A 26,886-nucleotide genomic window follows, 5' to 3' on the forward strand; every position below is an offset into this window, starting at 1 on the left:
TAACCCCCAACACAGGTAAAAGGTGGTAACCCTACTCCCTAACATTGGGAATAAGACATTTATCATAAACATATTTTTATGAAACAACTTATCAGTCTGAGGGCCCCCCATACCTCCTGGTAGACAGGGTTGTCTCTACTAGGTATCTTTAAACATAGTAGTTATTATGGGTAGGGGGAAGGTTTTCAAGTGATAGTAAAAATAAAAATGTCTTCTTTTACATTGTGTTTACCAGCTCTGGGTAACCAGAAGATACTAGGTCTCAGAGCAACATTTTTTAGTGCACCAAAAATAATGAAAAATGTCCTGTTTCACAAACATATAATTAAAGAATGCATCAGGCAGGGCTCCCCTGCACTCGTGAGCACTGCAGATGCTACCGGTCTACTTTTGGTGTAGTTATGCTCCTGAATTCCAGAGAGTTTGAATTACTCTGTATACTGTATATGTTGCAATCTCTCTAGTGACTGCGGGGTCATAGGGTATATTCTTAATCTTCCTTGAATGATGTAGTTATATATTCTCTCTGACTTCTCTCATTTACTGCTTGATGTGTTTATTATATAACAGTGAAATTATTGTTTAGTGTGATAGCTGTATCGATTACTTTTACGATTAGATTGCAATAGGCAAGATTAGATTGAAATAGGAGAGATGTCTTCCTCCTTATTTATTTTGAGGAATAAACTACTAATCATCCTGTTCTCATAAAATAAAATCCACTCTTGTGTTTGCTACAGTATATTCAACTCAGCAAAATACACTATTCACACATACAGGTAATATATAAAAAAAAAGACATTTCTTCCCAAAACATATATAATTAAGAGTCTCTAGCCATTGCAAATTGCAAGGTCTACATGGAGGGTTTAACCACTGTTAAACTCATGCTACTTCATTAGCAGATTTATATTATTGTGGTTTATGGCAGTATTTCTGAAACTTGGTGCTGGTCCAGCGGATTTCTTACATACTTATTACAATCACAAAATGAAAGCATCTCTTGGCATCGTTTACTGAGACCCAAGATGCACGAGCACTAAGTGGAACTAAAGCATGTCCCTTATTGCTCATTTAAAAAACACTCGTCTGCACCTTGCACCGGGAAAAAGATCCTGCACAAGGTGCAGACTGCAATGTAGGTGGGCACAAGGAATTCCTGTCTTTACTACCTGCCATAGTACAGGGTTTGGTTGTCCCTTATATTGGCCTGTGCTCCCTAACTTGCGTTTGTCACTGACATGCAAGTTGGAGGAAGGATAGGGGGACAGCTGAGTGAGACCTAAGAGGGCTGAGGGAGGCTATATAATAGAGTGAATACAGTACCCCCTCTTGTAAAATATAAGGATATTATAAGTTTCCGAGGAGTTCCATGACCATATAAAAACACGAGGCTGAAGGTTTTTATACAGGTCATGGAACTCCGAGGTGTCTGCCAGAAGTCAGCAGCGTGAGGTTTAGGGATGTAGCGAACTGTTCGCCGGCGAACTAGTTCGCGCGAACTTCGACTGTTCGCGTCCGCCGCAAGTTCGCGAACGTCGCGCGACGTTCGCCAATAGGCGTTCGCGTCAAAATCGGTCGCCCATTCGACCATTCGATCGCTAAAATCGAACGATTTTCGTTCGATTCGAACGAAAATCGTTCGATCGAACGATTAAAATCCTTCGATCGTTCGAATCGAACGATTTTCGGATGATCGAAGTTCGCGAACAGTTCGCGAACAGTTCGCAAATTATGCCGGTGTTCGCGAACGGCGTTCGCGAACACATCGGCGGCGGTTCGCTACATCCCTAGTGAGGTTGTCGGTGGGGAGAGCAGAAGGGAGAGTTCACCCTGAACCCACCCATGACCTGAAGCAGGACTGGACTGGGATTCAAAATAGGTCCTGCCATTCCTACTACACAGAGGCCCATACAACCCCCACCAGCCCACTTAATAGTGACTTTCTATGGCATCTTACAGCAGCCCATCTTGCCAGAACCCACAGATTGCTAGACTGGGCCTGACCTGAAGATTTTTTGGGATAGCCAGCCTGGTCCAGTGATCACTAGCGCACTGCGTTTGCTGAAGCCCACAGTCCTAACAGCATATGTTAAAAAAACAAACAAAAAACAGTTATTGTAGTCTGGGTGGGTTGGAGAGCAATATATTTTCTTGTTTTCTATGTTTTCCCCCACCCAGTAAAAGTTTATCCCACCCAGTGTTTTCTGTGGAGTACACTACAATTATCTGTGTACAGATGTCAAAAACTGTATACTGAACACTAAGAAACATGATAAATACTTCTAATCTGTTTTATAGTTCTTAAACCATATAACCCGTTCCCCCTCCCTTGGTATAATAAAAACTAACAGCACCCTCCAATAAATACAGTGATTTTACTTTATGAACCATGCCAGGGGGCAAAGATCATTAGGTTTCTTTAATATTTATACCTTAGAATGTTGCAGAATTGAATTCTGACAATGTGTAACTTGAACAATTGCAAATAGGCTGTTTAAAGATCTGTTAAAGGATGATGATTCAAGGTCATCTCTTGGGTTTAAAACTAGGAGTTTTGAGTAAGACATTCTATCTACAGAGGTCTCGGAAGGATGAGCTGGTGGAAGATATTATTAGGTGTCCTTGGTGGAGCCGTTTTACTGGCTGTTGGGTTACTTATCGGTCACTTTGGTATAACCAAGACCAAGACGATCAATCCAGAGTGGGTGGAGGAACTTTCTCAAGATGTTGATGAAGCTTTTATCAAGGAATTCATGAAGGAAGTGGATAATAAGAAAATTGAAGAGCATCTGAAGTAAGGACTATTCATGTAACATGTAACGTAGGGTGGTAAATCTCTATCCACTATTGCTACATCTAACAGTAGAAAGACAATATCACCTGTAATAAGTTAAAAAGGATACTGACATGATTTATTAGCCTCCTTATTAAATTAATACTGTAGTTATCAAATGTTAGAAAGGTGTAAGTGACAAAAAACATGGACAAAACATACCCCATTTAGGTAGGGACCTTTATGTCATCAACCCACCAGGGTCCCTGTGCTTCACTTAGTTGATTTATTTGCCTGGTTAGTCCATTGGGTAGATATTTTTATGCACAGTGAACATTTACAGCAATGGGGTAACTAGAAGCTACTGTACTCAAAAGCAATATCTTCTCCCCTGCCGTCTATAAACATTAAGGAGGATGATCTCTTTTGCACATATATATTTCAACTGTGCGTCATTCAGGATACACACACAACTCTGCTGTCTAATATTAAAATACAGTATAGGTTGTGGGAGCACTCAAAGGCAATTGCATTCATCCTACAGACTTATGGTTTACCAGTAAGTTAATCTTTTAAAGGGCATAGATTTTAAAGACAGGGGTGGGTTTTCATTGCTAGTATATGATCACAAACCTGCTATGTTCCCCATGTGAAGATAACTCCCACCTACTCCCACATATTTTTATACACCTCCCTCCCTGGTAGTGTTATGATGGGAAAAGTGTCTCCTGACCAGTGTAATGAACCTATAGCCTAGTGTGCTTGTTACAGGGGAGATCTTATTTTTTTTTTTACTTTGACTTAATAAACTTGTTCCCTACATGGTTGCACACTTTATATATAAAATGGTTTAGTCCTTACAGTATGTCAGACACAATGAGACAATGTAACGCAGTCTAGAGAACATCTACATACCAACTCCATGCCACCCAGCATCATTTTGGAGTCCCCTATCCTGTCCACTAATGTGTGCTGGGGAGTGAGTGTTAAGGAGCCCTAGACAAGGCTGCCTTGCACCCACCAGTGTTGCACCCTGCACTTCACACTGCATTTTTAATCCGACACAAGATACAGAATGGGGCAAAGTCCTTGGGCGCAAGTGTTCAGTAAATTTTGCTCCTCTCTGTGCTCTAGCACTTGCATCCTGAGCCTTTATGTTTATAAAGTACATAGTCATCAGTGCTTAGTATGACAAATATCGATCCTACATAACACCTTGCCTGTGATCGATGTATTGTGCCTTAATGTGTGATTGGTCTGGTTGGCTGGCATTTTGGGAGCTCAAGTGGATTAATGTCTAGCCATGGGTCCCATACCTTTTCAAATTTTCCAGGGCAACCTCTTGCTAGGTAGGTAAGTTTAATGGATGGGAGGGCTTTATTAATTAAATTGATCCATTGGGCTACTGTGGGGGGGGGGGGTTGTTGCCCATCCAACCCATAATTACCACTTTTGTGGAATAGTACAAAGTTACTCTCATAAAGACCTGGCCCGGGACAGTTCTTTTAAAACGTGCAAAATGTCACAGGGGTTTGTAACATTACAGTTTTATTTTATAATGCTTGTTGGTTGTCAGTCAAAGTACTTACCTCCCCTTAGGCCACAGCCACTGAAGGTCAAAGGTTGTCACGTTTTCTGGAAAAAAATGCTGGCCTTTCTATATGTTTGTTTCTCACCTAGTAACATTGGCATCAAACATTATTTTTACCAAATCCACAGTAGTAAATCAGATATGAGCTTCTTGCCAAACAAAGAACAAACATCAATGAAGTTTAGGCTTATCACAGCTAGATACTGTATGTTATGACATGGATGAATGAAGGAAGTAAAATATAAGGTTCTGTTTGTTGGATATATATGATGATCCACATAAAGATCCACAATCAAGAAGCAAAATGTTCCTTCTTATTAGGCCCTGTCTTTTCCCCTCAGAATTCTCCTATACTATATGATTATTTTCCTTACTCTTTCTGCAGGGAACTTAGTAAGAAGCCACACATGGCCACAACTACTGGTGATGAGGAACTGGTGAAACTGATTCTCGCCCGTTGGAATCATGCAGAATATGGTCTGGATGATGCTAAGCAAGAACGATATAATGTCTATCTCTCCTTTCCAGATAAGAACAAGCCAAACACTGTTAAAGTGTGTAAGTTAAGCAAAAGTTTATGCTATTGAAATTGAGTGCAGCCTGAAAATGGTGTTTGGGAGCTGGTTAATAGCATTATTGATTCTGCCACTGTTTAATACTAAAGTCTCTGATGTTGCCAAGATATTTTTTATCTGCATAACCCTTTAGTAAGGAGTTGGCTCTATATTTATATATATAATTTAAAGACAGGTAAGGTTTAAAAATGTTGCTGCCTTCTTTAGCAGTGAAGATCGGTGCTTCAGAAGATGACCCCAGTAGCTCTTCATCACATACTCTGGGCTGCTATTAGTTCCCCCGAGCTTAGGGACCGACTCATGATAAACAGTACATTTATATATATATATAATATTAAAGCCACCATATGAGACAATGGTTTGGCTGGGATGAGGGGACCACAGAGTATGATAGCCCTCTTGTTTCCTTTCCACAGCCCCCCCCCTGTGTTGCACCCTAAGCATGTTCCTTATCTGCCTATCAAAGTGGAAAAGGTCACAAAGGTTAACTCGCCAAGTGTAGGAGGAGGTTGGCCTGAACCTTCAGCTAAGGGAGCAAATCCAAACCGTATTTGTAGTAGAGCAGGCACTCAAGGGCCAATCCTCCACACAGATGTGTAAAAGAAACAAATATTTTATTTAGTATTTTATGGCATATTTAGTATTTTATGGCATATTTAGTATTTTATGGCCTTACGCATTTCATATCTCTAGGCTAAGTTTTAGCCTATGATTAACTGTCTGTAGAGTTACGAAATGCGTAAGGCTATGCCATAAAATACCAAATAAAATACTTATTTCTTCATTTGTGTGGACGTTTGGTCCTTGAATGTCTGCTCTACTTCAAATACGGTCCTCATCTGCCTACCCCTAGTTCCGTCCCTGCTAATTTAGATTTACATTATAAAGCTAGAGAAAAATCTGTGTATTCTGGATCAGAATCCTATAATCAGCCCTACAGAATCACCTTCTTTGCAGAGAAGCATGAACCAATGTCCAATGATGCCTAAGTTTATATAGGTAAATTGCTCCCTATCAATAGATATCAATCTGGAGAGCTTCTGAACAAAAAGCAGAACAAATCAAAAACTGCAAAAACGAAAACCAGTTTTAAATAGTCTTAGCATAAGAATGTCTTCATCATACCAAAAGTTCAGTCAGGCCATTCAGCATCTATTGCAGAGGTCCCCAACCTTTTTACCTGTGAGTAACATTCAGATTTAAAAAGAGTTGGGGAGCAACACAAGCATGAAGGTTCCTTGGTGGTGCAAAATAAGTGCTGTGATTGGCCATTTTGTAGCCTCTGTATGAACTGGCAGCCTACAGTAGTCTCTGTTTGGGAGTACATTTTTTTGTGCAACCAAAACTTGCCTTCAAGTCAGGAATTTAAAAATAAGAACCTGTTTGAGGCCACTGGGAACAACAACCAAGGGGTTGATGAACAACACAAATATGATCAAATTTGGTCTTGCTCAACATTTAACCTTGTATAACTTGTATAACTTCCTTGTCACATATTACAAAAAGAGATACCAATGTGTGACATTCCATTGTCTATGTTATCCACACAAGCAGAAGATTTTCTCAATTGACAAACCTGTTCTCCTCTTATGACTTCTAGTGACGGACAACGGTCAGAACCCATTTACTTGTAGACTGACAGAAGCTAATGTGACGCCGGATCAAGAAGATCCTGAGGTTGTTCAACCATATGCAGCTTATGCCCCAAGTGGTAACCCCAAGGTATACTGAGAACAAAGTGCTTTTCCATCTTCTATTGTTTTGTTTGACATACAAAAAGCAAAATATATCGAATGTGTGTGCAAAGGCTCAACCTTTCAGGTTTAGGATTAAATGGATTCCAACAGGACATCATTATCCAAACAACTTGCAAAAACCAAATCCGCGACTTTACTATCTATGGCCATTAGGTCCAATGACTTGGCTTCATGTTACAGTCAATAGCAGGCATATAGCTCTTCTAAATGATGAAGTGCAAAATTACAGAAAATGTATGCCCTATTTTAAGAATATTAATTGGAGGACTTCTGTTAATATGTCACAGGTCACAGAACTAAGGGGAGACTTTTAAACACTATCCCCCATAAGGCACTAAGTTTGCCCAGGAGCAGTAAATATAAAAAACATATAAATGGCAGTTGTGCACAAAATAAGAGTAGTCATTGGCTATATGAATCTGTGCCAGTTGGCTTGTTGCTTTGTGCATTCATTTAGGACTTCTAATACCAAGACAAGTCCAGCCTGCAGTCCTCTAGCTGTAGATGCACCATGGGTCCCAGCTACTCCTGACAGGCTTTAGCTCTCATAGAAGTCCAGTTGCTATAGTTCAACTGTATTTGGGGAAACATTATTTTATGTTAATAGAAAAAGAAGTATTTATATTATTTTTCTCTGATATGTGATAGCTGCTCACAGTGGACTAGGGTGATCAAACACTTCAAGTTACACACCATTCATTTGAAAGGTGAACCCAATATGGCAGAATAGCAGTCACCTGAGCAGTAGTTCCCTTAGTTTTAGTCAGGAACACTGACTCTGGATCCTTTTGTTCCTTCATTCCAGATCCTGTAGCTTCAGTTTTTTTCTTCTGTTACTAGGAGAAAAAAGAGGTGACACTAGCTGACTTATACGTTTCTGACCAATGCCCCCCATACACAGTGCATTTCCTATTCAGTTACTGTAAATGGGATTTGATTATGCAGATGCCAAAGCACTTTACAGAGCATCTCTGGTATAGGCATTGACTGAGTATGCCAAAACCCTAGAACATAGCTGCCCAAATGGATAGGCCCAGAGTGGATTTATACAGTCCTTAATTTGGTGAAGGGCTCAACAGGTTTGACATCATTATAATTTAATCCAGCCCTAGAATGTGCACTGCAACGTGCGGTTTAATTATCAAACTACATGTGAAAAGATGCACAGCACTAACGTAGGAAATCAATGTAATTGCACACGGGCACTTGGATTGATATAGTTAGTCCAGGCTCTGACCAAAACGTCCATGTTTACTAATATCTGTTACCCTTTTAACCAAACCAATGGAGCAAAGCTCCCAACATCACAGCCATGCACCCTTGCTTCGCTTCAGATTTTTGAATTCACCTGAAGTTTCCTTGTGAGGTAACTTCAGGCAGCTTCGTATGCCATCCCGTCAGTGATTTGTATTCTTGGCGGAGGAAAGGCATTTGGGGAGATTAGTCATCCGATAGTGATGTGTGGGCTGGCGCAGGTCTATAAAAGGAGCCCGGAAGTCCGGCTGGTGCAGGTCGGGAAAATCCCAACGAGTACATCACTATCGTCCACAGTAGAGAAAATCTCCCATCTGCCATCGCCCTAAATGGCGCAAATCTATCCAAAGCCCATCCGTTTGGGTGAAGTCACACAGAGCTCCTAGTAGCATCTACTTGTCACTGCTACAAAAATAGACAATGCTGATGACTTTACTGATAACTATATCTACATGTATCTAGTAGAATTACAACGTTTTCAGGAAAACTCTAAAAGTTCATTCTACTACATGCTGTATATCATGACCTGGACAAATGAGAATATTCATAGACATATCCAGTGGCGTAACTATAGAGGTACTACTATGGATAATAGCTCCAGTATTGGAGAAAATACAATGCGTTTTTTAATTACCCTGTATTTATGTCTCCCTAATGATTGTTTCCCTTTTCCTGCTCAGGGGAAGCTGGTTTATGCAAATCAAGGCAAACTAAGTGATTTCCAGTATTTGGCAGATCAATCAATAACACTGAATGGCACCATTGCAATTGTGCGTTATGGAGGAGCTGGCAGGGCTGCTAAGGTATATTTACTATTATATAAGTAATTTCAAAACAAATATGTCCGGTTCAGATGTGCTAAATACTGTATTTTTAAAGGGGTTGTTCTCCCCTTTAAATAACTTCTAGTATGATGTAAAGAGTGATATTCTGATACAATTTGCATTTTTTTGTGGTTTTTGAGTTATTTAGGTTTTTCAACAGCTCGCCAGTTTGCAATTTTGTCTGTTTGCTAGGGTCCAAATTACCCTAGCAACCATGCACTGATTTCAATATTAGACAAGAACAGTTCCGGATTTGTGGCGAGGCCACATAGGCTGGGGCCTAGGGTGGCAAGACTGTAGGGGCGGCATGCCGCCCAGCCACCTGCATGCGCACACACGCACCTGACGGCGTTTGTGGGTAGTAGGACCCAGCGGCACGCAGTTGCCGGGCGATAGGACCCTGCGGCGCAGAGCGGCCTCTGGGTACCGAAGATAGAAATCCGGCCCTGGACAAGAATATGAATAGGAGAGGGAGTGAATAGAAATATGAGTAATAAAAAGTGGCAATGACAATAAATGTGTTTTACAGAGCATTTGTTTTTCCATGGGGTCAGTGACCCCCATTTGAAAGCTGGATATAGGGATATAGAAAAAGGCAAATAATTCAAAACTCAGTAAGAAGATAAAGAAGTACCCGTTTGACCTTTAATACATAGAATTTGCTTCGTATTAGCCATTCTATAACATACTAAAGGTTAACTTAAAGGTGAACCACCCCTTTAATCTCAAACAGACCCCCAGTGAACGTTTTTGTATACATGCACAGAGCACTGTCAGCAGGCCCGGATTTGTGGAAAGGCCACCTAGGCCTGGGCCTAGGGCGGCAGAATTTTAGGGGGGCGGCATGCTGCCCAGCCACACCCACATTGGTCCAGATGATGAAAATTTGCACGAAAAAAGGGGGCGGGATGGGTGACAAGCGGCAGTGGGCCTAGGGGCGCCCACTATATAAATCCAGCCCTGACTGTCAGACCATAGACCAAGTATATAGAAGTGTGGAAATTACTTTAACGGTAATTGGATACCTTAGCTCAAGGGTCAACTAGTGAATGTTGAAAACAAATTACCCACTATTAAAACTTTGTTCCTGGAAAAGCATGAAACATTTTTCATATCAAATCAAAAATCATTCAATCATTAAGAGGGTTAAAGTTCTCTTTAAGTGACACCTGGCCTGGAACATTTTGGACTGCTCAGAGGTCAGGTACCATCTCCCTTCAGTCTATATCCACTGATTCATATTTATATAAGTTTGACTGAACTGCAGCACTTTGTTCCTCTTAAACTATGTAAATATTTAGAACAATATTATAATATAATGTCTCAGGAGCATGTGTTTATTGTGTTTTTAGAACTATAAGGCTGTAACTTTGTTTTTTCTATGTATTTGTTAGGCCATCAATGGAGCCAAATTTGGGGTTGTTGGTATCATTGTATATACAGACCCCAAAGACATCAATGATGGGCTAGCTGAGCGAAACCAAACATACCCCTACTCTTGGTACATGCCTGAATCAGGGGTTGAGCGGGGTTCTTACAGTGAAGACTTTGGAGACCTACTGACTCCATATTATCCTGCTAAAGGTAATAGTGTTCTCCCAGCCAAAGCACGTGTTTCACTAAATGCAATTAAACAGATTCCATTATGTACTGTACAATACAAATGTCTTCTTTCTTTTTTTTTTTTTTTGATGCTCCCACATTGGGGGTAAGGTTGCCACCCAGCCGGTTTTTCACCGGCCTAGACGGTAAAATACCAGCCAGGGCCAGAGCCTGTATTGCAAGTTTACCGGCTATGTACTTGCCGGTAAATTTGAGAACCCTATTTGTTCTGCCTTTGCCCCACCCCTGATTCACCCCAGATCAGCCCCCATTCCTCTCCCTACTCCCCTATCCATCCCGCCCATTACCTCATTCAGCCACTTTTTCCTGGATTCTTCCTCCCCTATCCCAATTTATGTCATATACCCATCCTTGTAGCTTCATATCTCCACCCCTTCTCTGTCCTGCTCATAGCATAGCTTTGCAAAATGTTTTGTTATAAGCCCCCAGTGAGGTCATGAGTCTGTAAGGGGCCAAACCAAAAGGTGGCAGCCATAATTGTGGGGCTGGCCTCACCAACCATGCTCAGAGCAGTGAATGGGTGGCCTAGTCTAAAGGCCAGTTAAGAGTTATACTTGGGGAACATGCCTATTTTTCTTACTTGGTACCCATAGCATCCCATCATGTGTGTCAGTTAGAGTGAGATTTGGGGTGAGCACATATTTGGTTTCCTAGGTATTCCCAGAGCCATGACTGTAACAAATACACACATTTTTTAATTTCAACAATCCTCATTCTTTGTGCAGGTACTCTATTTATGCTGCAGGTCATGTTCATTTTGAACACCTGAGAAAAGGTTCCACCCCGAAATATTGTGTGCTTCCACCTTGCATCCTCCTTTGCAGTGTGGCCTTCATCTGTTGTAATTTAAAGTCAATTACTGATAGCACAGAGGTTTTTTTTTATGTCTGTGACCTTGCAATGGGGGTAACTAGGGGTACACAGAATAGGCAGTTGGGTGCTAAAGAGGTGGGCATAAAATTGATTGAATGGTCATTCTAGTTTCTGAAAGCATAGGCCTGCTGGAATGGGGTGGTGACGGGAGCCTGTTGTGGCCTTGGGTGCCAGTACCTCTTGACCTGGCTCTAGGGCTAAATGGGTCTCTGACTAAATTTTGGACCTCACTGGGGGCTTATAACAAAACATTTTGCAAAGCTATGCTATAAAATATCACACAACATTCCAATCATGTCTTCTTCAAGATAGCTTGAGCCTCAGAGTTTGAAGCAATGCTAAACAAGTCCAGCAGACAAGGTGGTAGATTCCAGATTCTACTTAATTGTTTCCTTTGTAATTCTTGTTTTTTTTTCATTATGGACATTTCCTTGTTTTATTTGATTTTTGCACTACAGTATGCACCTAACGATCAAGAGTTTGCTTTGCAGACTATACTTATCGAATCAAGAAGTCTGAGATAAATGGGATTCCACCGATCCCCACACAGCCAATAGGATTTGAAGATGCCAAGACTTTAATTTGGTAAGAAAATGTTGTATGTATTATATTAGACAGAGGTGGATTCACTTCTGGAAAGGCACTAGCCAGAAAGTTACATGGCAATTTTTAGGACCCCATGCCAGTAGCACATTGGGTCCTTTGCCTTATTGATATTTACTAAGCATTATGAGAGATGTGAGTCTGTACAATTGTGCCTTCTGTAGCCGCTGATAACTGCCCTGGGCAAAGATGCAACTATTTTTAAAAACAATTCTCCAAAATAAATCTTCAAAACCTTTGCCCTCAAATTCAAAAATAAAAATCATAATTGATCTAGTTGGAATCTTGTCAACTAAATTGAATTATGATGCAACTAGTAAGCAGGCAAATTTTAACCCCTAGAATGCTTCTAAAAGTTCACCATACGTAACCCATGGCCTCTCCCAGCACAATGATCTACCGTGGCCCCTAAGTAGGAGGATACAAATGTTCTATATACAAGGCCATCATGTTCCCAAAATTCTGTGCTTCATTATAGAGGTTATTGCAATATACAGTGAACGCTTAATTTTACATCCCCTGATTTTAAGTTCTGCATTTGATATCAGTTTTTTTTTTTTTTTTTGGTCCCACCAATTTATAATGCGTTTCAAAGGGTGATTTTCCCTGTCTTTACACCATATTAGTGAAATTAAGAAGTTTAAAATACTAACCAAATGCATATTCTGCTATGGTTTGTATGTAAATAGACTAATTAGTCTGCACCTCATATAGTCATGCACCAATCACTTATTGCTTTAGGTTGTGCATGTGACTGTCAGGGAGGCCTTTCAAATGCCCCCCCCTATAGTGTAATATTAATGTTGCATTGTCATTAACATTAATGTTGCATTGTCATTAACATATTAAACATATTAAATATTGCATTTCAAAGAAAAACTGACTCCTGTGCTTATATCCTTTGAGTACTTGAAGGGCTTTTATACATTTCCCGGATTTTACATTTTCCTTGATTTTACACTATTTTTTCCAGGTCCCTTGAAAAATGTAAAATGTGGATTCTACTACCAGGGGTCCCTGTGGGCCCTAAACTCCACCTTGTTCAAGAGAGTTGATCCCCATTAAATAGGAACACTCCTAAAACAACAAAATGCCTACTATTAGCATATTTAAAGGAACAGTAACACCAAAAAATGAAAGTGTTTTAAAGGAATGACAATATAATGTACTGTTGCGCACTGGTAAAACTGGTGTGTTTGCTTCAGAAACTCTACTTTATATAAACAAGCTGCTGTGTAGCCATGGGGGCAGCCATTCAAGCACAAGATGCACAGTAGATAACACACTAGTTGTACTAGTGCTGAACAACTGTACATTAGATATTCATTACTTTTAACCACTCTCATTTTTTGGTATTACTGTTCCTTTAAAGCCAAAAGGCAAGTCACATATACACTACTATAATGAACATTATGGCAATAATTTCTTTCTGTTTTCTCAGTCAGCTGGCAGGTCCAGTAGCTCCTCAATCCTGGCAAGGCTCCCTTGGCTGTCCCTACAATTTAGGGCCTGGCTTTATATCCAGCGGTAAATTTAATAACAGGTATGGTAATGGCATTGTGTTCTTTCAGCTTATTCCACTACAGGTACGGGATCTGTTATCCAGAAAGTTCCAGATTACAGGAAGGCCATCTCCCATAAACTCCATTTTTAATCAGATAATTTTAATTTTTTAAAATAATCACCTTTTTTTGTAATAATAAAATAGTAGTTTGTACAGGTATAGGATCCCTTATCCGGAAACCCGATATCCAGAAAGCTCTGAATTACGGAATGGCTGTCTCCCATAGACTCCATTTTATCCAAATAATCCACATTTTTAAAAATGATTTCCTTTTTCTCTTTAATAATAAAACAGTAGCTTGTACTTTATCCCAACTAAGATATAATTAATCCTCATTAGAAGCAAAACCAGCCTATTGGGGTTATTTAATGTTTAAATGAATTTCTAGTAGACTTAATGCATGAAGACCCAAATTACGGAAAGAACCGTTATCTGGAAAACCCCAGGTCCCAAGCATTCTGGATAAAAGATCCCATACCTGTACTTTATTCTAACTAAGATATAATTAATCCTTATTGGAAGCAAAACCATCCGATTGAGTTTATTTAATGTATACACGATTTTCTAGTAGACTTAAGGTATGAAGATCCAAATTATGAAAAGATCCGTTATCTGGAAAACCCCCAGGTCCCCAGCATTCTTGATAACAGGTCCCGTACCTGTATATGCACACTTTATGGCTGTGTGGATTACTAGTCTTTTCTGTAGCATGTGAATTATTAAAGGGATACAATCAATACACATTTTCAAGGACAATTTGTACTAAATTACCATTTGGCTGTGCCCTTTAACATGTATCTAATTGTATCTCTGCTTCCAGTGATGTTCAGGTGAATGTGTATAACTATGATGAAATAAAGCCTTCAGCCAATGTGATGGGAATTATCAGAGGAAGCGTTGAACCAGGTGAGAAAATCATTGCAAATTTCCAATAATTTGTGCATACATTTAGATCATCAAAATAAGGGCATTCAACTGCCGTAAAGGAGTGGTTCACCTTTAAGTTAACGTTTAGTATGTTAGAGTTGTCAATTGTAAGCAACTTTTCAATTGGTCTTCATTATTTTTATAGTTATTTAATCAATGTGCCCCCCCCAAACAATATTTTGAAATTGCTTCAGCGATTTGCCTTGAGCAGTCCCTGATAGCCAATAGGAACTCATGTGGCTGTGGGGTTCAGAAAATGACCCATGGTGGTTGGTGGTCACTGTAAATCCATGAAGAAACTGTGGCTGTGGCAAAACTTTCGAGGTCTCTAGAATAAGACAATGGTCTAGGTCCCCTTTTCTCTATAGTCCCTAAAGCTTCTGGTCCCCAATGCCACTGTTTTGTACTTGGGCTACACTAGGAGGCCTATTTATCAACAGTCTCATTTTAGTGGTTTAAGAGGTTTTTGAAACCACAACTAAACTAAATGTCATGAAATGTATTAAAAAATACAAATTTAAAAAACACAAATGAAAAAAAGTGCTGAATGATCTGAAAAAATGTATGAATACCCCCAAAAAAATTGCATTACTAGCAACCCCCCTTGTCAAACCTAAAAGTCCAAAATGATTAAAAACAGTCCTTGGCGCAGCTCCCATTGACTTATAAAGGGACCTTGACAACTTTTACTTAATTTTGTACTAGAGTTTCAGTTTTTACACTTAATTAATCTCAAAGTTTTAGAGTTTTTAAGAAATATAGAAAAAAACACACATTTTTAGAGATTCGTGGAAAAAATAGAAATTTGATTGTCTACTGACTGTTAGGGGGTTATTTATGTATATTTATGTTTCAATAAAAAAACTCACATTTTTTGGGGTTAAAAAAACCTCACATTTTTTCAAGATTTATTATGCCCTGAAGCTACCAAAAGCCCAAATCTGAAAATACTCCAGCTAAAACCTGTCAGTTTGAAGTTGTTTTTTGCCTTCATGATTTTCAGTTTTTTTATGATAAATTCAAGGTTTTTCTAGCCTATAACTAGATTAATTCGAGGTATTCAAGTTTTTCTCCCGATTGCATCCAATCAAGTTTTTTACATTTGGGTTTTTTTTTTTTTTTATAAATAAGCAAACATTCACGTTGTAAGTTTATAAAGTGACTTGATAAATAACCACCTTAATCATGAATAATCAAATGTGTGAAGTGTTTTGAGACTTGTTGATATTATGTACAAGACCAGGGCTTGGTATGATGACATAGAGGATAAATATGACCAGTGTCGTTGCCCACATCAGTTAATCAAATCGTTATTTTTGTTAAAAGGTTCAATTCAAATTGTCGATTGACTGCTATGGGCAAAACCGCAGGTGATATGTATCACTAGGTCTTCACAGGGTCCTGTTTAATTATATTAACTACAAATAACTTTCATATTATTGTCCAGTGCCAATTTTCTATACAGGTATGGGACCTGTTATCCAGAATGCTCGGGACCTGGGGTTTTCCGGATAATGGATCTTTCTGTAATTTGGGTCTTCGTGCCTTATGTCTACTAGAAATTAATTTAAACATTAAATAAACCCACTAGGCTGATTTTGCTTCCAATAAGGATTAATTATATCTTAGTTGGGATCAAGTACAACCTACAGTTTTATTTTTACAGAGAAAAAGGAAATCATTTTTAAAAATTTGGATTATTTGGATAAAATGGAGTCTATGGAAGACAGCCATTCCGTAATTCGGAGCTTTTTGGATAGCGGGTTTCCGGATAAGGGGTCCTATACCTGTATTAACTATACTTGTACTATACTATGTTTATTTTCAGACAGGTATGTCATGTATGGTAATCACAGGGACAGCTGGGTCCATGGAGCCATAGATCCAAGTAGTGGAACTGCCGTGATGCTGGAAATTACTAGAGTTCTTGGCACCAAACTCAAGCAAGGTACGACCACCTTATCAAGCTAATATATAGCCACAGACTATAGAACAACACCCTTAACCCAATGATATGTCAGTTTATATTATAAGGCTTAGGTTCAGTTAGTTTCACTTCTAATAAAACAAAAACACCCTGACCCGAATTAATTTATTGGGATGGGGGAGGGGGTTTAAAAAAAAGAATAAAAACAGAATGTTGCCAATTTAACATACAGTTTCAATGGTTCTTAGCTCTAACCATGGAAAATGCCACCACTCCTATCCTGATAAATTGATGTCACAGGATTCTTGGGACAATCAAAATCACATGTATGAAATGCATATCTTCAATGTTGGTCATATGGCAACTGTTAGGGGGTTATTTATGAAGGTGTTTTCCATGAAAATTTGAGTTTTCCAGTTGATATTTTTGGTGAAAACTTAAATTTTTGAGTTAAAAAAAACTTTAATTTTTAAAGGTTTTTTTTTTTTTTTTTTTAAATAATTTTTAGAGATTTATTATACCCCGAAATAGCATGAATCTAAAAATACACCATCTAAAACCTGTTGAGGTCATGTAGGAGTCAATGGCAGAGGTCCCTTGAACCATTTATAGATGTTAATAGCCTATATAATGTTTGAGTTTTTTCAGAGGGTTTTCGAGTATTCGAGTTTTTTTCGTCGAAAACTCGATCAATTCTAGTTTTCGGGTTTTGCAACTCGAACTCGCTGAATCGAGTTTTTTCCATTCCAGTTTTTCCTTAAAAATAAACTATTTGAGTTGTGAGTTCATTCAATTCGTTTGAGATATAAAAAAAACTCAAAAACATTGGACCTTTGATCAATAACCCCCTTAATGTAGGATGCGTTGGACCGTGTTGCCTACAGGCTCAGCCAATCTATATCAAATGCAGAGGGGACTGACCTACTTACAGCAAATTATCTGGGACAGGCAGAAGCAGCACTCAGTTTCATATCTAATACAGACAGAAGCAGATGCAATTTTCCTTTGGTGCAGAATGTAAGGAATATGCCCCAAATTCTGCATGTTTAAATACATGTATGGAATCTGTTATACAGAATGCTTGGGATTTTGGGTTTTCTGGAATGGATCTTTCCGTAATTTACATCTTCATACTTTAAGACTATTAGAAAATCATGTAAACATGATGATGAACATGAAGCTGGTTTTGCTTCCAATAAGGTTTAATTATATCTTAGTTTGGATCAAGTTCAAAATACTGTTTAATTATTACAGAGAAAAGGGAAATAATTTTTTAACTTTTGGATTAGTTGGATAAAATGGAATCTATGGGAGACAGCCATTCTGTAATTTGGAGCTTTTTGTATAACGGGTTTCCGAATTACAGCTCCTATACCTGTACTTATCTTCAGGCTGAGATCAGCTTATCAGACACAAGTTTAACTGAAATGCAGTGAAACCTTCTAAATATATCAGTAGATAAATATTTTACTTTCTTTAATTTCTATTGATTCAGCTTTTGGGTTACCACCGATTGGTTACTAACTATATTGAATGCTGAAAATGGCACTTGATACCAATAGTATCCAGTGGGGAATATGGGCAGGGTCGGACTGGGCCGGTGGGGCACCGGGAAAAAACCCGGTGGGCCCCCGCCATCCCAGACCCACTCACTGCACAAATCTTTTTGCCGTGACCTCCCTTTTTTGGGCAGGTCGCGGCAAATACAAAGCCTGCTCATGCATGCACTGGGGAACCCAGCAGCGGACCCTGCGTCAGCCACAATCCGACCCTGAATATGGGTGGTCAAAATCCTCTGTGCATCTGGTACTGCCCTTAATACTATTGAATGAAAAGTGCCCTATTGGACATACACAGGATGGTAACATGTAGATTTGCAGATATCAGCACCAAAATGCCTACCCTCTGTGGCAGAGAGTAGATTTTTTATATTGTATTAGGAGCCGTGATGGGCATACATTTGGTCCATTTCTGGAAGATATGAGTGGCAGAGCAAAAAGCTCCATGTTCACTTGCCAATCTTATTAAAAGGGAGAAATGTATAGTGTATAGTAAATGCAGCAACATTATGCCATATGGGTGCCCAGGTGCAATACTTTATGAGGCCCTTGGGAGTCCATCTAATTTCCCTCTACCTAAAGCACCAGCTCATGGAACTCAATGTTGTTCAATTATAACAATGTATAAAATTAGCTGCACAGATAATAGTTACAGATGAGAGAAGAGCCACAATACCTGTCAGAAGAATTCTCACGTAGTGGGGTTACAGTTTCTAAGGTTTTTAAACCCCTTAAATGCAGCTATAAAAAAAATCCCCACTGCAAGTATAAAACAGGGGAGCTGGGGACTCAGCTGGAGCAACAGGCAGCTGGCACAGACACCTGTAATGTTATCGGATATTTAAGGAATCGGCGTTACTGTGAACCATTATCAGGACCTGGGGTTTTTGCTCTTGCATTCCTTTAATTAAATTTTTTTTTCATTTCATTCTTGCATTCATTTCCTTGCACTAGGGGAAAACTCATAACTTGCTCCAGATGCTGCCATTTAAATCATGTAAAAAGGAGTGGTTCACCTTTAAGTTAACATTTAGTATGCCCGTTCTAAGCAACTTTTCAATTTTTCTGCATTATTTAGTTTTTTTTAATCATTTGCCTTCTTCTTCTGACTCTTTGCAGCCTTCAAATGGGGATCACTGACTACAAATGTATTATTATTGCTATTTTTAATTGCTCATATTGTCAGGGCCTCTCCTATTCATATTCCAGTCTCTTATTCAAATCAGGGCATGGTTGCTAGGGTGCAGTAACAAATGCTGGCTCAAACAGTATAGTACTGTAGTGTAAAGTTCTTATATTCAAATTTATATAATCTTTACATATGCAAAAATATGCCCCTTGTATATATAAGCAAGGAACAGTTACACAGGGTGGGATATCTGATGTGTTTAGTTGCTGTCTGTATTACTTGCTTTACAGCTAATAAATGTTGTCTCTTTTAGGAAAATGGCGTCCACGGAGATCCATCATTTTTGGAAGCTGGGGAGCTGAAGAGTTTGGTTTGATTGGCTCAACAGAATTTGCAGAGGTACCAAGAATAGGGGAACTTGTAGCTTCAGAGCCGTGGAATTAGGAGGACATTTATATGATATTCATATTTCCCCTTAGATTGTAAACTCTTTTGCACAGGGCCTTCCTCACCTTTTGCACCGGTACTGGTCGTTATGTATATAACTCTGTGGGGCAGATTATCAAGGGTCGAAGTGAATTCGAGGGAATTTTCTAAGTAAAAGAATTCTAAATATTTTTTTGGATACTTTGACCATCGAATAGCATACTACGACTTCGATTCAAAGTAAAATCGTTCGAATATTCGACCATTCGATAATCGAAGTACTGTCTCTTTAAAAAAACTTCGTCTTCGATAGTTCGCCAAATTAAACTTGCCGAAGTGTTATGTTAGCCTATGGGGACCTTCTAATGCATTTTTCTACGTTTTTTGTAGTCGAAGTAAAATCGATCGATCGCTGAAATCGTTCGATTTGCACGATTTAATCGTTGGATCGAACGATTTTACTTTTATGGCTTATATGGATTTTTACTTTTACTATGGCTATACTTCGACTTCGAATATTTCAGGGTTTTTTTTACCGAATTTGACAGTTTTGCGGTCGAAGTAAAATCGATCGATCGCTGAAATCGTTCGATTTGCACGATTTAATCGTTGGATCGAACGATTTTACTTTGACCGCAAAACTGTCAAATTCGGTAAAAAAAAACTTTGATATTCGAAGTCGAAGTATAGCCATTAGCCATTCGATGGTCAAAGTATACAGTATTTCACTTCGAAATTTGACCTTTGATAAATCTGCCCCTGTATGTTCTATGTCATTTCTTTGTATAAACACATTTATTTTACAGCGCTGCGCAATATGTTTGAGCTCTAAAAATACATGTTTTATTAATAATAATAATAATAATAATAATGATAATGTCTGGTTTCTGTTTTGCAGGATTATTACAGCAAACTCAGAGACAGAACTGCGGCCTATATCAATGTGGATATTTCTGTCTTTGGTATGTTGGACCGATTTTAACTTAATGGGAAGAAGCTCAGGATAACTGTGTTATTGGGAAATTGGTTCTATGTTCCAAGTAGGCAGAAGCATGATAGTTAGAAATGAGTTTTCCCTACAGGTATGCAATCTATTATCCTAAATTTCTGGGAGCTGGGGTTTTGCGGATACATACATTTGGGCACCAGGCTTTAAACTTAAATAAAATATTTACATATAAAGCAGTAAAATTGCAAGGATTTATGCTAGCTTAGTTATTGTCAAGTACAGGTATGGGATCCGTTATACAGAAACCTGTTATCCAGAAAGCTCCAAATCACGGAAGGGCTGTCTCCCATAGACTCCGTTTTATCCAAATATTTCTATTTTTTATTAAATGATTTCCTTTTTTCTCTGCAGTAATAAAACAGTAGCTTGCACTTGATCCCAACTATGATATAATTCATCCTTATTGGAAGCAAAACCAGCCTATTGGGTTTATTTAATGTTTACATGATTTTCTAGTAGACTTAACGTATGAAGATCAAAATTACAGAAAGATCCTTTATCTTGAAAAACCTAGGTGCCAAGCTTTCTGGATAATAGGTTCCATACCTGTACAGGTATGTTATCAACAATGCTTGGGAGCTGAGGTTTTCTGGAATAATGGATCTTTCCGTAATTTGGATCTTCATACCTTAAGTCTACTAGAAAATATGTAAATATTAAACCCAAAAGGCTGGTTTTTCTTCCAATAAGGATTAATTATATCTTAGATGGGATCAAGTACAAGGTACTGTTTTCATTTTACAGAGAAAAAGGAAATCATTTTTAAAAATGTGGCTTATTTGGGTAAAATGGAGTTTATAGGAGATGGCCTTTCCATAATTTCTAGTTTTCTGGATAATGGATCCCATGTACATGTTTTGTCTTATTTCAGGGAAAGTTGAGTCAGTCAAAAATGAATGGTGCCACTCTATTTTGGAGCATTCTGAGTAAAGGTTTTCTGGCTAATGTATGCCATAGATGAGCTTCCCAGGCAGCTATTATATGTTTTGTCCATAAATGAGTAACTTTTTAGCCATGGTCCCATAGGAGTAAGAGCAGTAAAAACATTTTTGTTTCTTTTCAACCAGCCAATGCCACACTGAGGGCCCAGGGGACACCGCCTGTTCAAGATGTAATTTTTACAGCAGCAAAACAGGTACATTTATGGAGTAAGATCTAACTTCTTCACAAACATACCAATAATACTCTATAAGCAAAGTTCCATGATAAAGCTGGGACAAGTCGTTTTTGGCACCAAATGCGTAATTAGCACCCAACACTACTTGGCCTGGGGGAATGTAATATTGGTCCAGGGTTGGACAGGGCCGGCGGGACACCGGGAAAAAACCCGGTGGGCCCGCAGTTCTTGTGGGGCCCGCCATCCCAGATCCGCACCCTGCTCCTCTTCCTCTCGTCTTCCCTTTGCTGGTCACGGCAAAAACAGTGCGTGTAAGTGTGCCTGCCTGCGCACACGCCTCTTCCTCTCTTTTCCGGTCAAGGCTAACATTGTGCGAGCTTTCTCACATGCACGAACACGCACAGCGGGGAGCCCTGAGGCAGAGCCCCGGTGGGCCCCGGGCCCCCAGTCCAACCCTGTATAGGTCGCTAATGGGAAAATCGTTTGCAATGCGAATAAATGTTCGCAAATTTTGCGAAACCCTTTGCTCCTCACATGACAGTAGGATAGGGAATTTATTGTTTGCAATAGTGGGCAGGGTATCCTATATAATAAAGTTGAAGTATCTCTGCGTCCAGTCCCTGTGTCCGTGGGATTGCGATACTGCGCATGTGCCCCACGGACCGTCTCTGGCGAATTTTTTTTAGACTAGAACAATTCTGTTTTTATAAATGTTTGACTACATATGTTCTAGCGCCCGTTAATTTAACGGGCTTAATGCCTAGTGTAATAATAATTCTTAATGAGGGAGTTACTTTTGCTCCAAAAGTTTATGCCTCCTTTTTATTCTTATCTGTGCACAAATGTGTTCTCTTTGTGGATTTTATTACATTCCACCCAAAATATTCAAATCAGAATAAGACTACTGAACATTTACTACAAGATAATGAAAATCCCACTTATAATTAACTTTAAAAGCCTTCAAGATCTTGGATACGTGTACAGGTATAGGATCCCTTATCCAGAAACCCGATATCAAGAAAGATATTACGGAATGGCTGTCTCCCATAGACTCCATTTTATCCAAATAATCCAAATTTTTAAAAATGATTTCTATTTTCTCTGTAATAATAAAACAGTAGCTTGTACTTGATCCCAACTAAGATATAATTTATCCTTATTGGAAGCAAACCCAACCTATTGGGTTTATTTAATGTTTAAATGAATTTCTAGTAGACTTAAGGCATGAAGACCCAAATTACGGAAAGATCTGTTATCCTGGAAAACCCCAGGTCCCGAGCATTCTGGATAACAGGTCCCATACCTGTATATGTTAAAGGAAATATAAACCCGCAAAAGAAATGAATGAATGAATCTCGTTAACTCTTTTGCAATTGACATTTTTTAAAATAATTGTCAAGATATTTGTAGTTTTTACACTTCTAATATAATGAATCTGAAATGGACCAGAGAAATATCCAATGACTCCTCTCCCCTCATTAACTTCATTTTCTGCTGAATGTTGCTGTTGGCAAAAGGGAAAAGCAGGTGGCACAGTTGTTTCAAATTCATTAAATCTTGTAAATTAATTAAAAAAAAGCCCAATTAGCATGGATATGTCAGTTTCCTATGCTAAATGTTACACTCTTTGTTATAGGTGCAGACCCCAGCCAGTTCTGCTCTCAGCGTATATGAGAACTGGATTCGTTACGCAAATCGGTTCAGTACCCTTTACCAGAAAACGATACCTCAGTAAGAACATATATCATATTTAGGGGCATTTTTATCAAGGGTCGAATTTCAAATTGAAAAAACTTCGAAAGTCGAATTCAAAAAGACCAACCGAAATTAAGTCAAAGTTTTTGTATTCGGTCGAATAGGTCTGTATTCGGCCGAATTTGAATCGTACGAATCGAAGGACTTTGATCGAATTCGATTCAAAGTTTTTACCGAAAAAAACTTCAATTTTTTTTACTGCAAATAGGTTCTAGGAGGTCCCCCATAGGCTAAAACAGCAATTCGGCAGCTTTTAGATGGCAAATGGTCAAAGTCGAATTTTTAAAGAGACAGTACATGATAAATTTCGATATTCGCAGTTTCAAATGTTTTTCAAATTCAAATCGAATTTGAACTATCACCTAGTCGAAGTACACAAAAAATAGCTTAAAATTCAAATTTTTTTCATTCGAAAATTCACCTCAACCCTTGATAAATCTGCCCCTTACCTTGTGCTAGATTGTATGTAATAGCTGCAGAAATCCGTTATAATGCAGGGACATCTAGTGGACAATATGGTAAGTGAGTGCCAGCCTTTCTCAGATTGTGGGTAGGGACCAAGCCTGGGTATTTTGAATAACTGGGAAGCCATGTTTGCTTCTTATAAAAGTTTTATATTTCATTCATTGAATTGTGTATTTTTTTGTTTTTTTTTTTAGTTTCTCAGCAACAGACACACACCAGGGCTTCTTAATGCGGTGAAAATAAAGAAAAAGTTTTACTGTCAATGTTTTGGTGACATTTCTCAAGGAAGGTCCTAAAGGGACAGAAATGTTGACAATAAAACCTCTTTCTATATTTCTACCGCACTATGAAGCCCTGGAGTTCATCTGAGAAATTCTATTTATGATAATTAAGACCCCCCTGGGGGCTTGTTTATATAAACTATAGTAGTCTTTCTGAAGCAAATGCACAGCTTTTACCAGTGCATGCTAACAGTGTATTATATGTTAAAGGGATACTGTCATGGGAAAACATGTTTTTTTCAAAACGCATCAGTTAATAGTGCTGCTCCAGCAGAATTCTGGACTGAAATTTAATTCTCAAAAGAGCAAACAGATTTTTTTATATTCAATTTTGACATCTGACATGAGGCTAGACATATTGTCAGTTTCCCAGCTGCCTCCAGTCATGTGACTTGTGCCTGCACTTTAGAATGGAACTACTTTCTGGCAGGCTGTTATTTCTCCTACTTGTATTGTAACTGAATCAGTCTCAGTGGGACTTGGCTTTTACTATTGAGTGCTGTTCTTAGATCTACCAGGGAGCTGTTATCCTGTGTTAGGGAGCTGCTATCTCGTTACCTTCCCATTGTTCTTTTGTTAGGCTGCTGGGGGGGGGAAGGGAGGGGGTGATATCACTCCAACTTGCAGTACAGCAGTAAAGAGTGACTGAAGTTTATCAGAGCACAAGTCAATTGACTGGGGGCAGCTGGGAAACTGACAAAATGTCTAGCCCCATGTCAGATTTCAAAATTGAATAATATAAAAAAAATCTTGGAATTGTATTTCAGTGCAGAAGTCTGCTGGAGTAGCACTATTAACGGATTGTTAAAAAAAAAAACATGTTTTCCCATGCCAGTATCCCCATGCTTTAATTTTTTGCCATTACTGTTCCATTAAACTCTACACATAAAGAGATTATTCATTGATTAATAACACGTCTGCTGTCTTTAACAGGCTGGGAACCCTGGGAGCCGGCAGCGATTATGCCCCTTTCCTGCACTACCTGGGTATCTCCTGCATGGATATTTCTTACACATATGACAGGGTAATGGACACGTTTTTTTTTTTAAAGAGATTTTTTGCAAACATAATTAGCAAAGGGATTTGGAGGGGGTCACAGAGTGGCAATTACTGGGGACAAATAACGGTGTATATGTCGGAAACTTTTTTGGATTGTTATTCAGAGGGTGAATTTAGCAAGGTGCTTATTGAAGGACATCTATCACAGGAAAATTGTTTTCACCACTGGAGGTGCAGACTACTGGAGCCAGAACTCCAGTTAAGGGAAACAATACTATTTTGCAATGCTTGCAGTAAGCATTATGCCGTCCCATCAGGGAAGGAGCTCCCATGTTGGGATTCTAAGGATTAAAGTCCCAGGCAGGCCCAGACTGGCAATCTGTGGGTTCTGGCAAATGCCAGAGGGGCTGCTATAAGGTCCCATAGAAAGTCAGTATTCGGTGGGCTGGTGGGGGCTGTTTGGGCCTCTGTGTGGGCTGATTGGGCCTCTGTGTACCTGAAATGCCAGGGCCTATTTTAATTCTCAGTCCGGACCTGGTCCCAGGTCACTCATCTTCATCATCATGTTATTAAAAGTGGGGATTCACATCCCAGTTCAGGTATTTGGGTGTTCAGGTTTCCAATAATGCTCTAGACTATGTGGCCAAGAATATTGACCCGGTGCTAACCAAATTCAAAAGTGTAGCCGCTCAATGGATAAATCTCCCATTGACGGTGTGGGGTAGGGTGAATCTTTTCAAAATGATTTATTTGCCGAAATTCCTTTATTTCCTACAAAATGCCCCGGTATGGATCCCCCAACAGATTTTTCAGCGAATTGACACCGTTTTTTGTCTTTTGTCTGGGCACATAAACCTCCCAGGGTTAATAAGCTGACTCTTCTGGCCCCAATAGATAAAGGAGGATTGGCCCTCCCCCACCTTAGACTCTATTACCTCGCAAGCCAACTGTCTTTTATCCACAATTGGTTCAACCCTGACCCTGAGAACCCATTGACCGCATTGCATGCCTGGCAGGTTCGTTTGAGGCTATTCGTAATGCTCCATATAGGAGAGTCAAGGACACGCCAGAGCTCCCACCCACACTGAACTGCCCACAAAGGGCTTGGGCGCTTGCCAATAGAATACTGGCACGGCCAACCCCTTCGCCCTCCCCGCGCGCTCCGTTATGGAGAAACTCTAATTTCCCGCACCTGCGACTACTTCAAGACTTTGCCTATTGGCCCAAGCTGGGAGTGAAGCATCTATCTGACCTACTAGCATATGGTACCCTCCTGACCCAGACCCAACTCACCGCTACCTTGGGGTGTCAACGCATTGACTGGCATAGGTACTTTCAGCTCCGACATGCTGTCACTGCGCAGTTTGGCTCTCTAATTATTCCCACGGCCACTATGCCACATGAAGACAGATTGTGGGATCCGAACCCCCAGAAACTAGTATCTAGCCTGTATCGAATTTTAGTAACTTCCACGGGTAGCCCCTTTGCTAAAGCCAGAACTAAGTGGGACACGCTTATTCCCGATCTGGAGGATGATGTGTGGGAGGAGGCAACTAGCGAGATCTACAGCTTTCTGATTTCCACTAAAGATAAAATGGTACAATTTAGGATAATGCACTGCACCTATATTACGCCACTTAGGCTTAAGGCCATGGGTAGGAACTCTGATGCTAACTGTCCCAAATGTGGGCGACCGGACGCAGATTTCTTTCACTTATTATGGTCTTGCCCTCTGATCAACAGTTACTGGGCTAGGGTGGTTTCTCACCTCTCTGATGTGGTCCTGCTTCCTGGGGTGCTTGCACCAGTGGTTTGTCTCTTAGGGGTAGTGGAGGCCCTAGCGCCCCTCGTC

At 39.5% G+C, this 26,886-nt stretch overlaps 1 protein-coding gene across 1 annotated transcript in view; it reads left to right on the top strand.

The window, feature by feature from the left end:
* Positions 1-2,464: 2,464 nt before the first annotated feature.
* Positions 2,465-26,886, top strand: part of naaladl1.L (N-acetylated alpha-linked acidic dipeptidase-like 1 L homeolog) — a 39,935-nt gene continuing 15,513 nt past the window's right edge. Inside the window, exons 1-14 of the mRNA XM_018257565.2 lie at positions 2,465-2,797; positions 4,753-4,925; positions 6,543-6,664; positions 8,634-8,756; positions 10,172-10,361; positions 11,765-11,858; positions 13,318-13,419; positions 14,261-14,346; positions 16,196-16,315; positions 19,296-19,381; positions 20,307-20,370; positions 21,485-21,552; positions 23,171-23,265; positions 24,969-25,059. Of these exons, the coding sequence (XP_018113054.1) occupies positions 2,595-2,797; positions 4,753-4,925; positions 6,543-6,664; positions 8,634-8,756; positions 10,172-10,361; positions 11,765-11,858; positions 13,318-13,419; positions 14,261-14,346; positions 16,196-16,315; positions 19,296-19,381; positions 20,307-20,370; positions 21,485-21,552; positions 23,171-23,265; positions 24,969-25,059 (1,617 nt within the window). The 5' untranslated portion in view covers positions 2,465-2,594. The remainder of the gene's footprint in view (positions 2,798-4,752; positions 4,926-6,542; positions 6,665-8,633; positions 8,757-10,171; positions 10,362-11,764; positions 11,859-13,317; positions 13,420-14,260; positions 14,347-16,195; positions 16,316-19,295; positions 19,382-20,306; positions 20,371-21,484; positions 21,553-23,170; positions 23,266-24,968; positions 25,060-26,886) is intronic.

This window comes from Xenopus laevis, chromosome 4L (assembly GCF_017654675.1).
Source record: "Xenopus laevis strain J_2021 chromosome 4L, Xenopus_laevis_v10.1, whole genome shotgun sequence".
NCBI lineage: Eukaryota > Metazoa > Chordata > Amphibia > Anura > Pipidae > Xenopus > Xenopus laevis.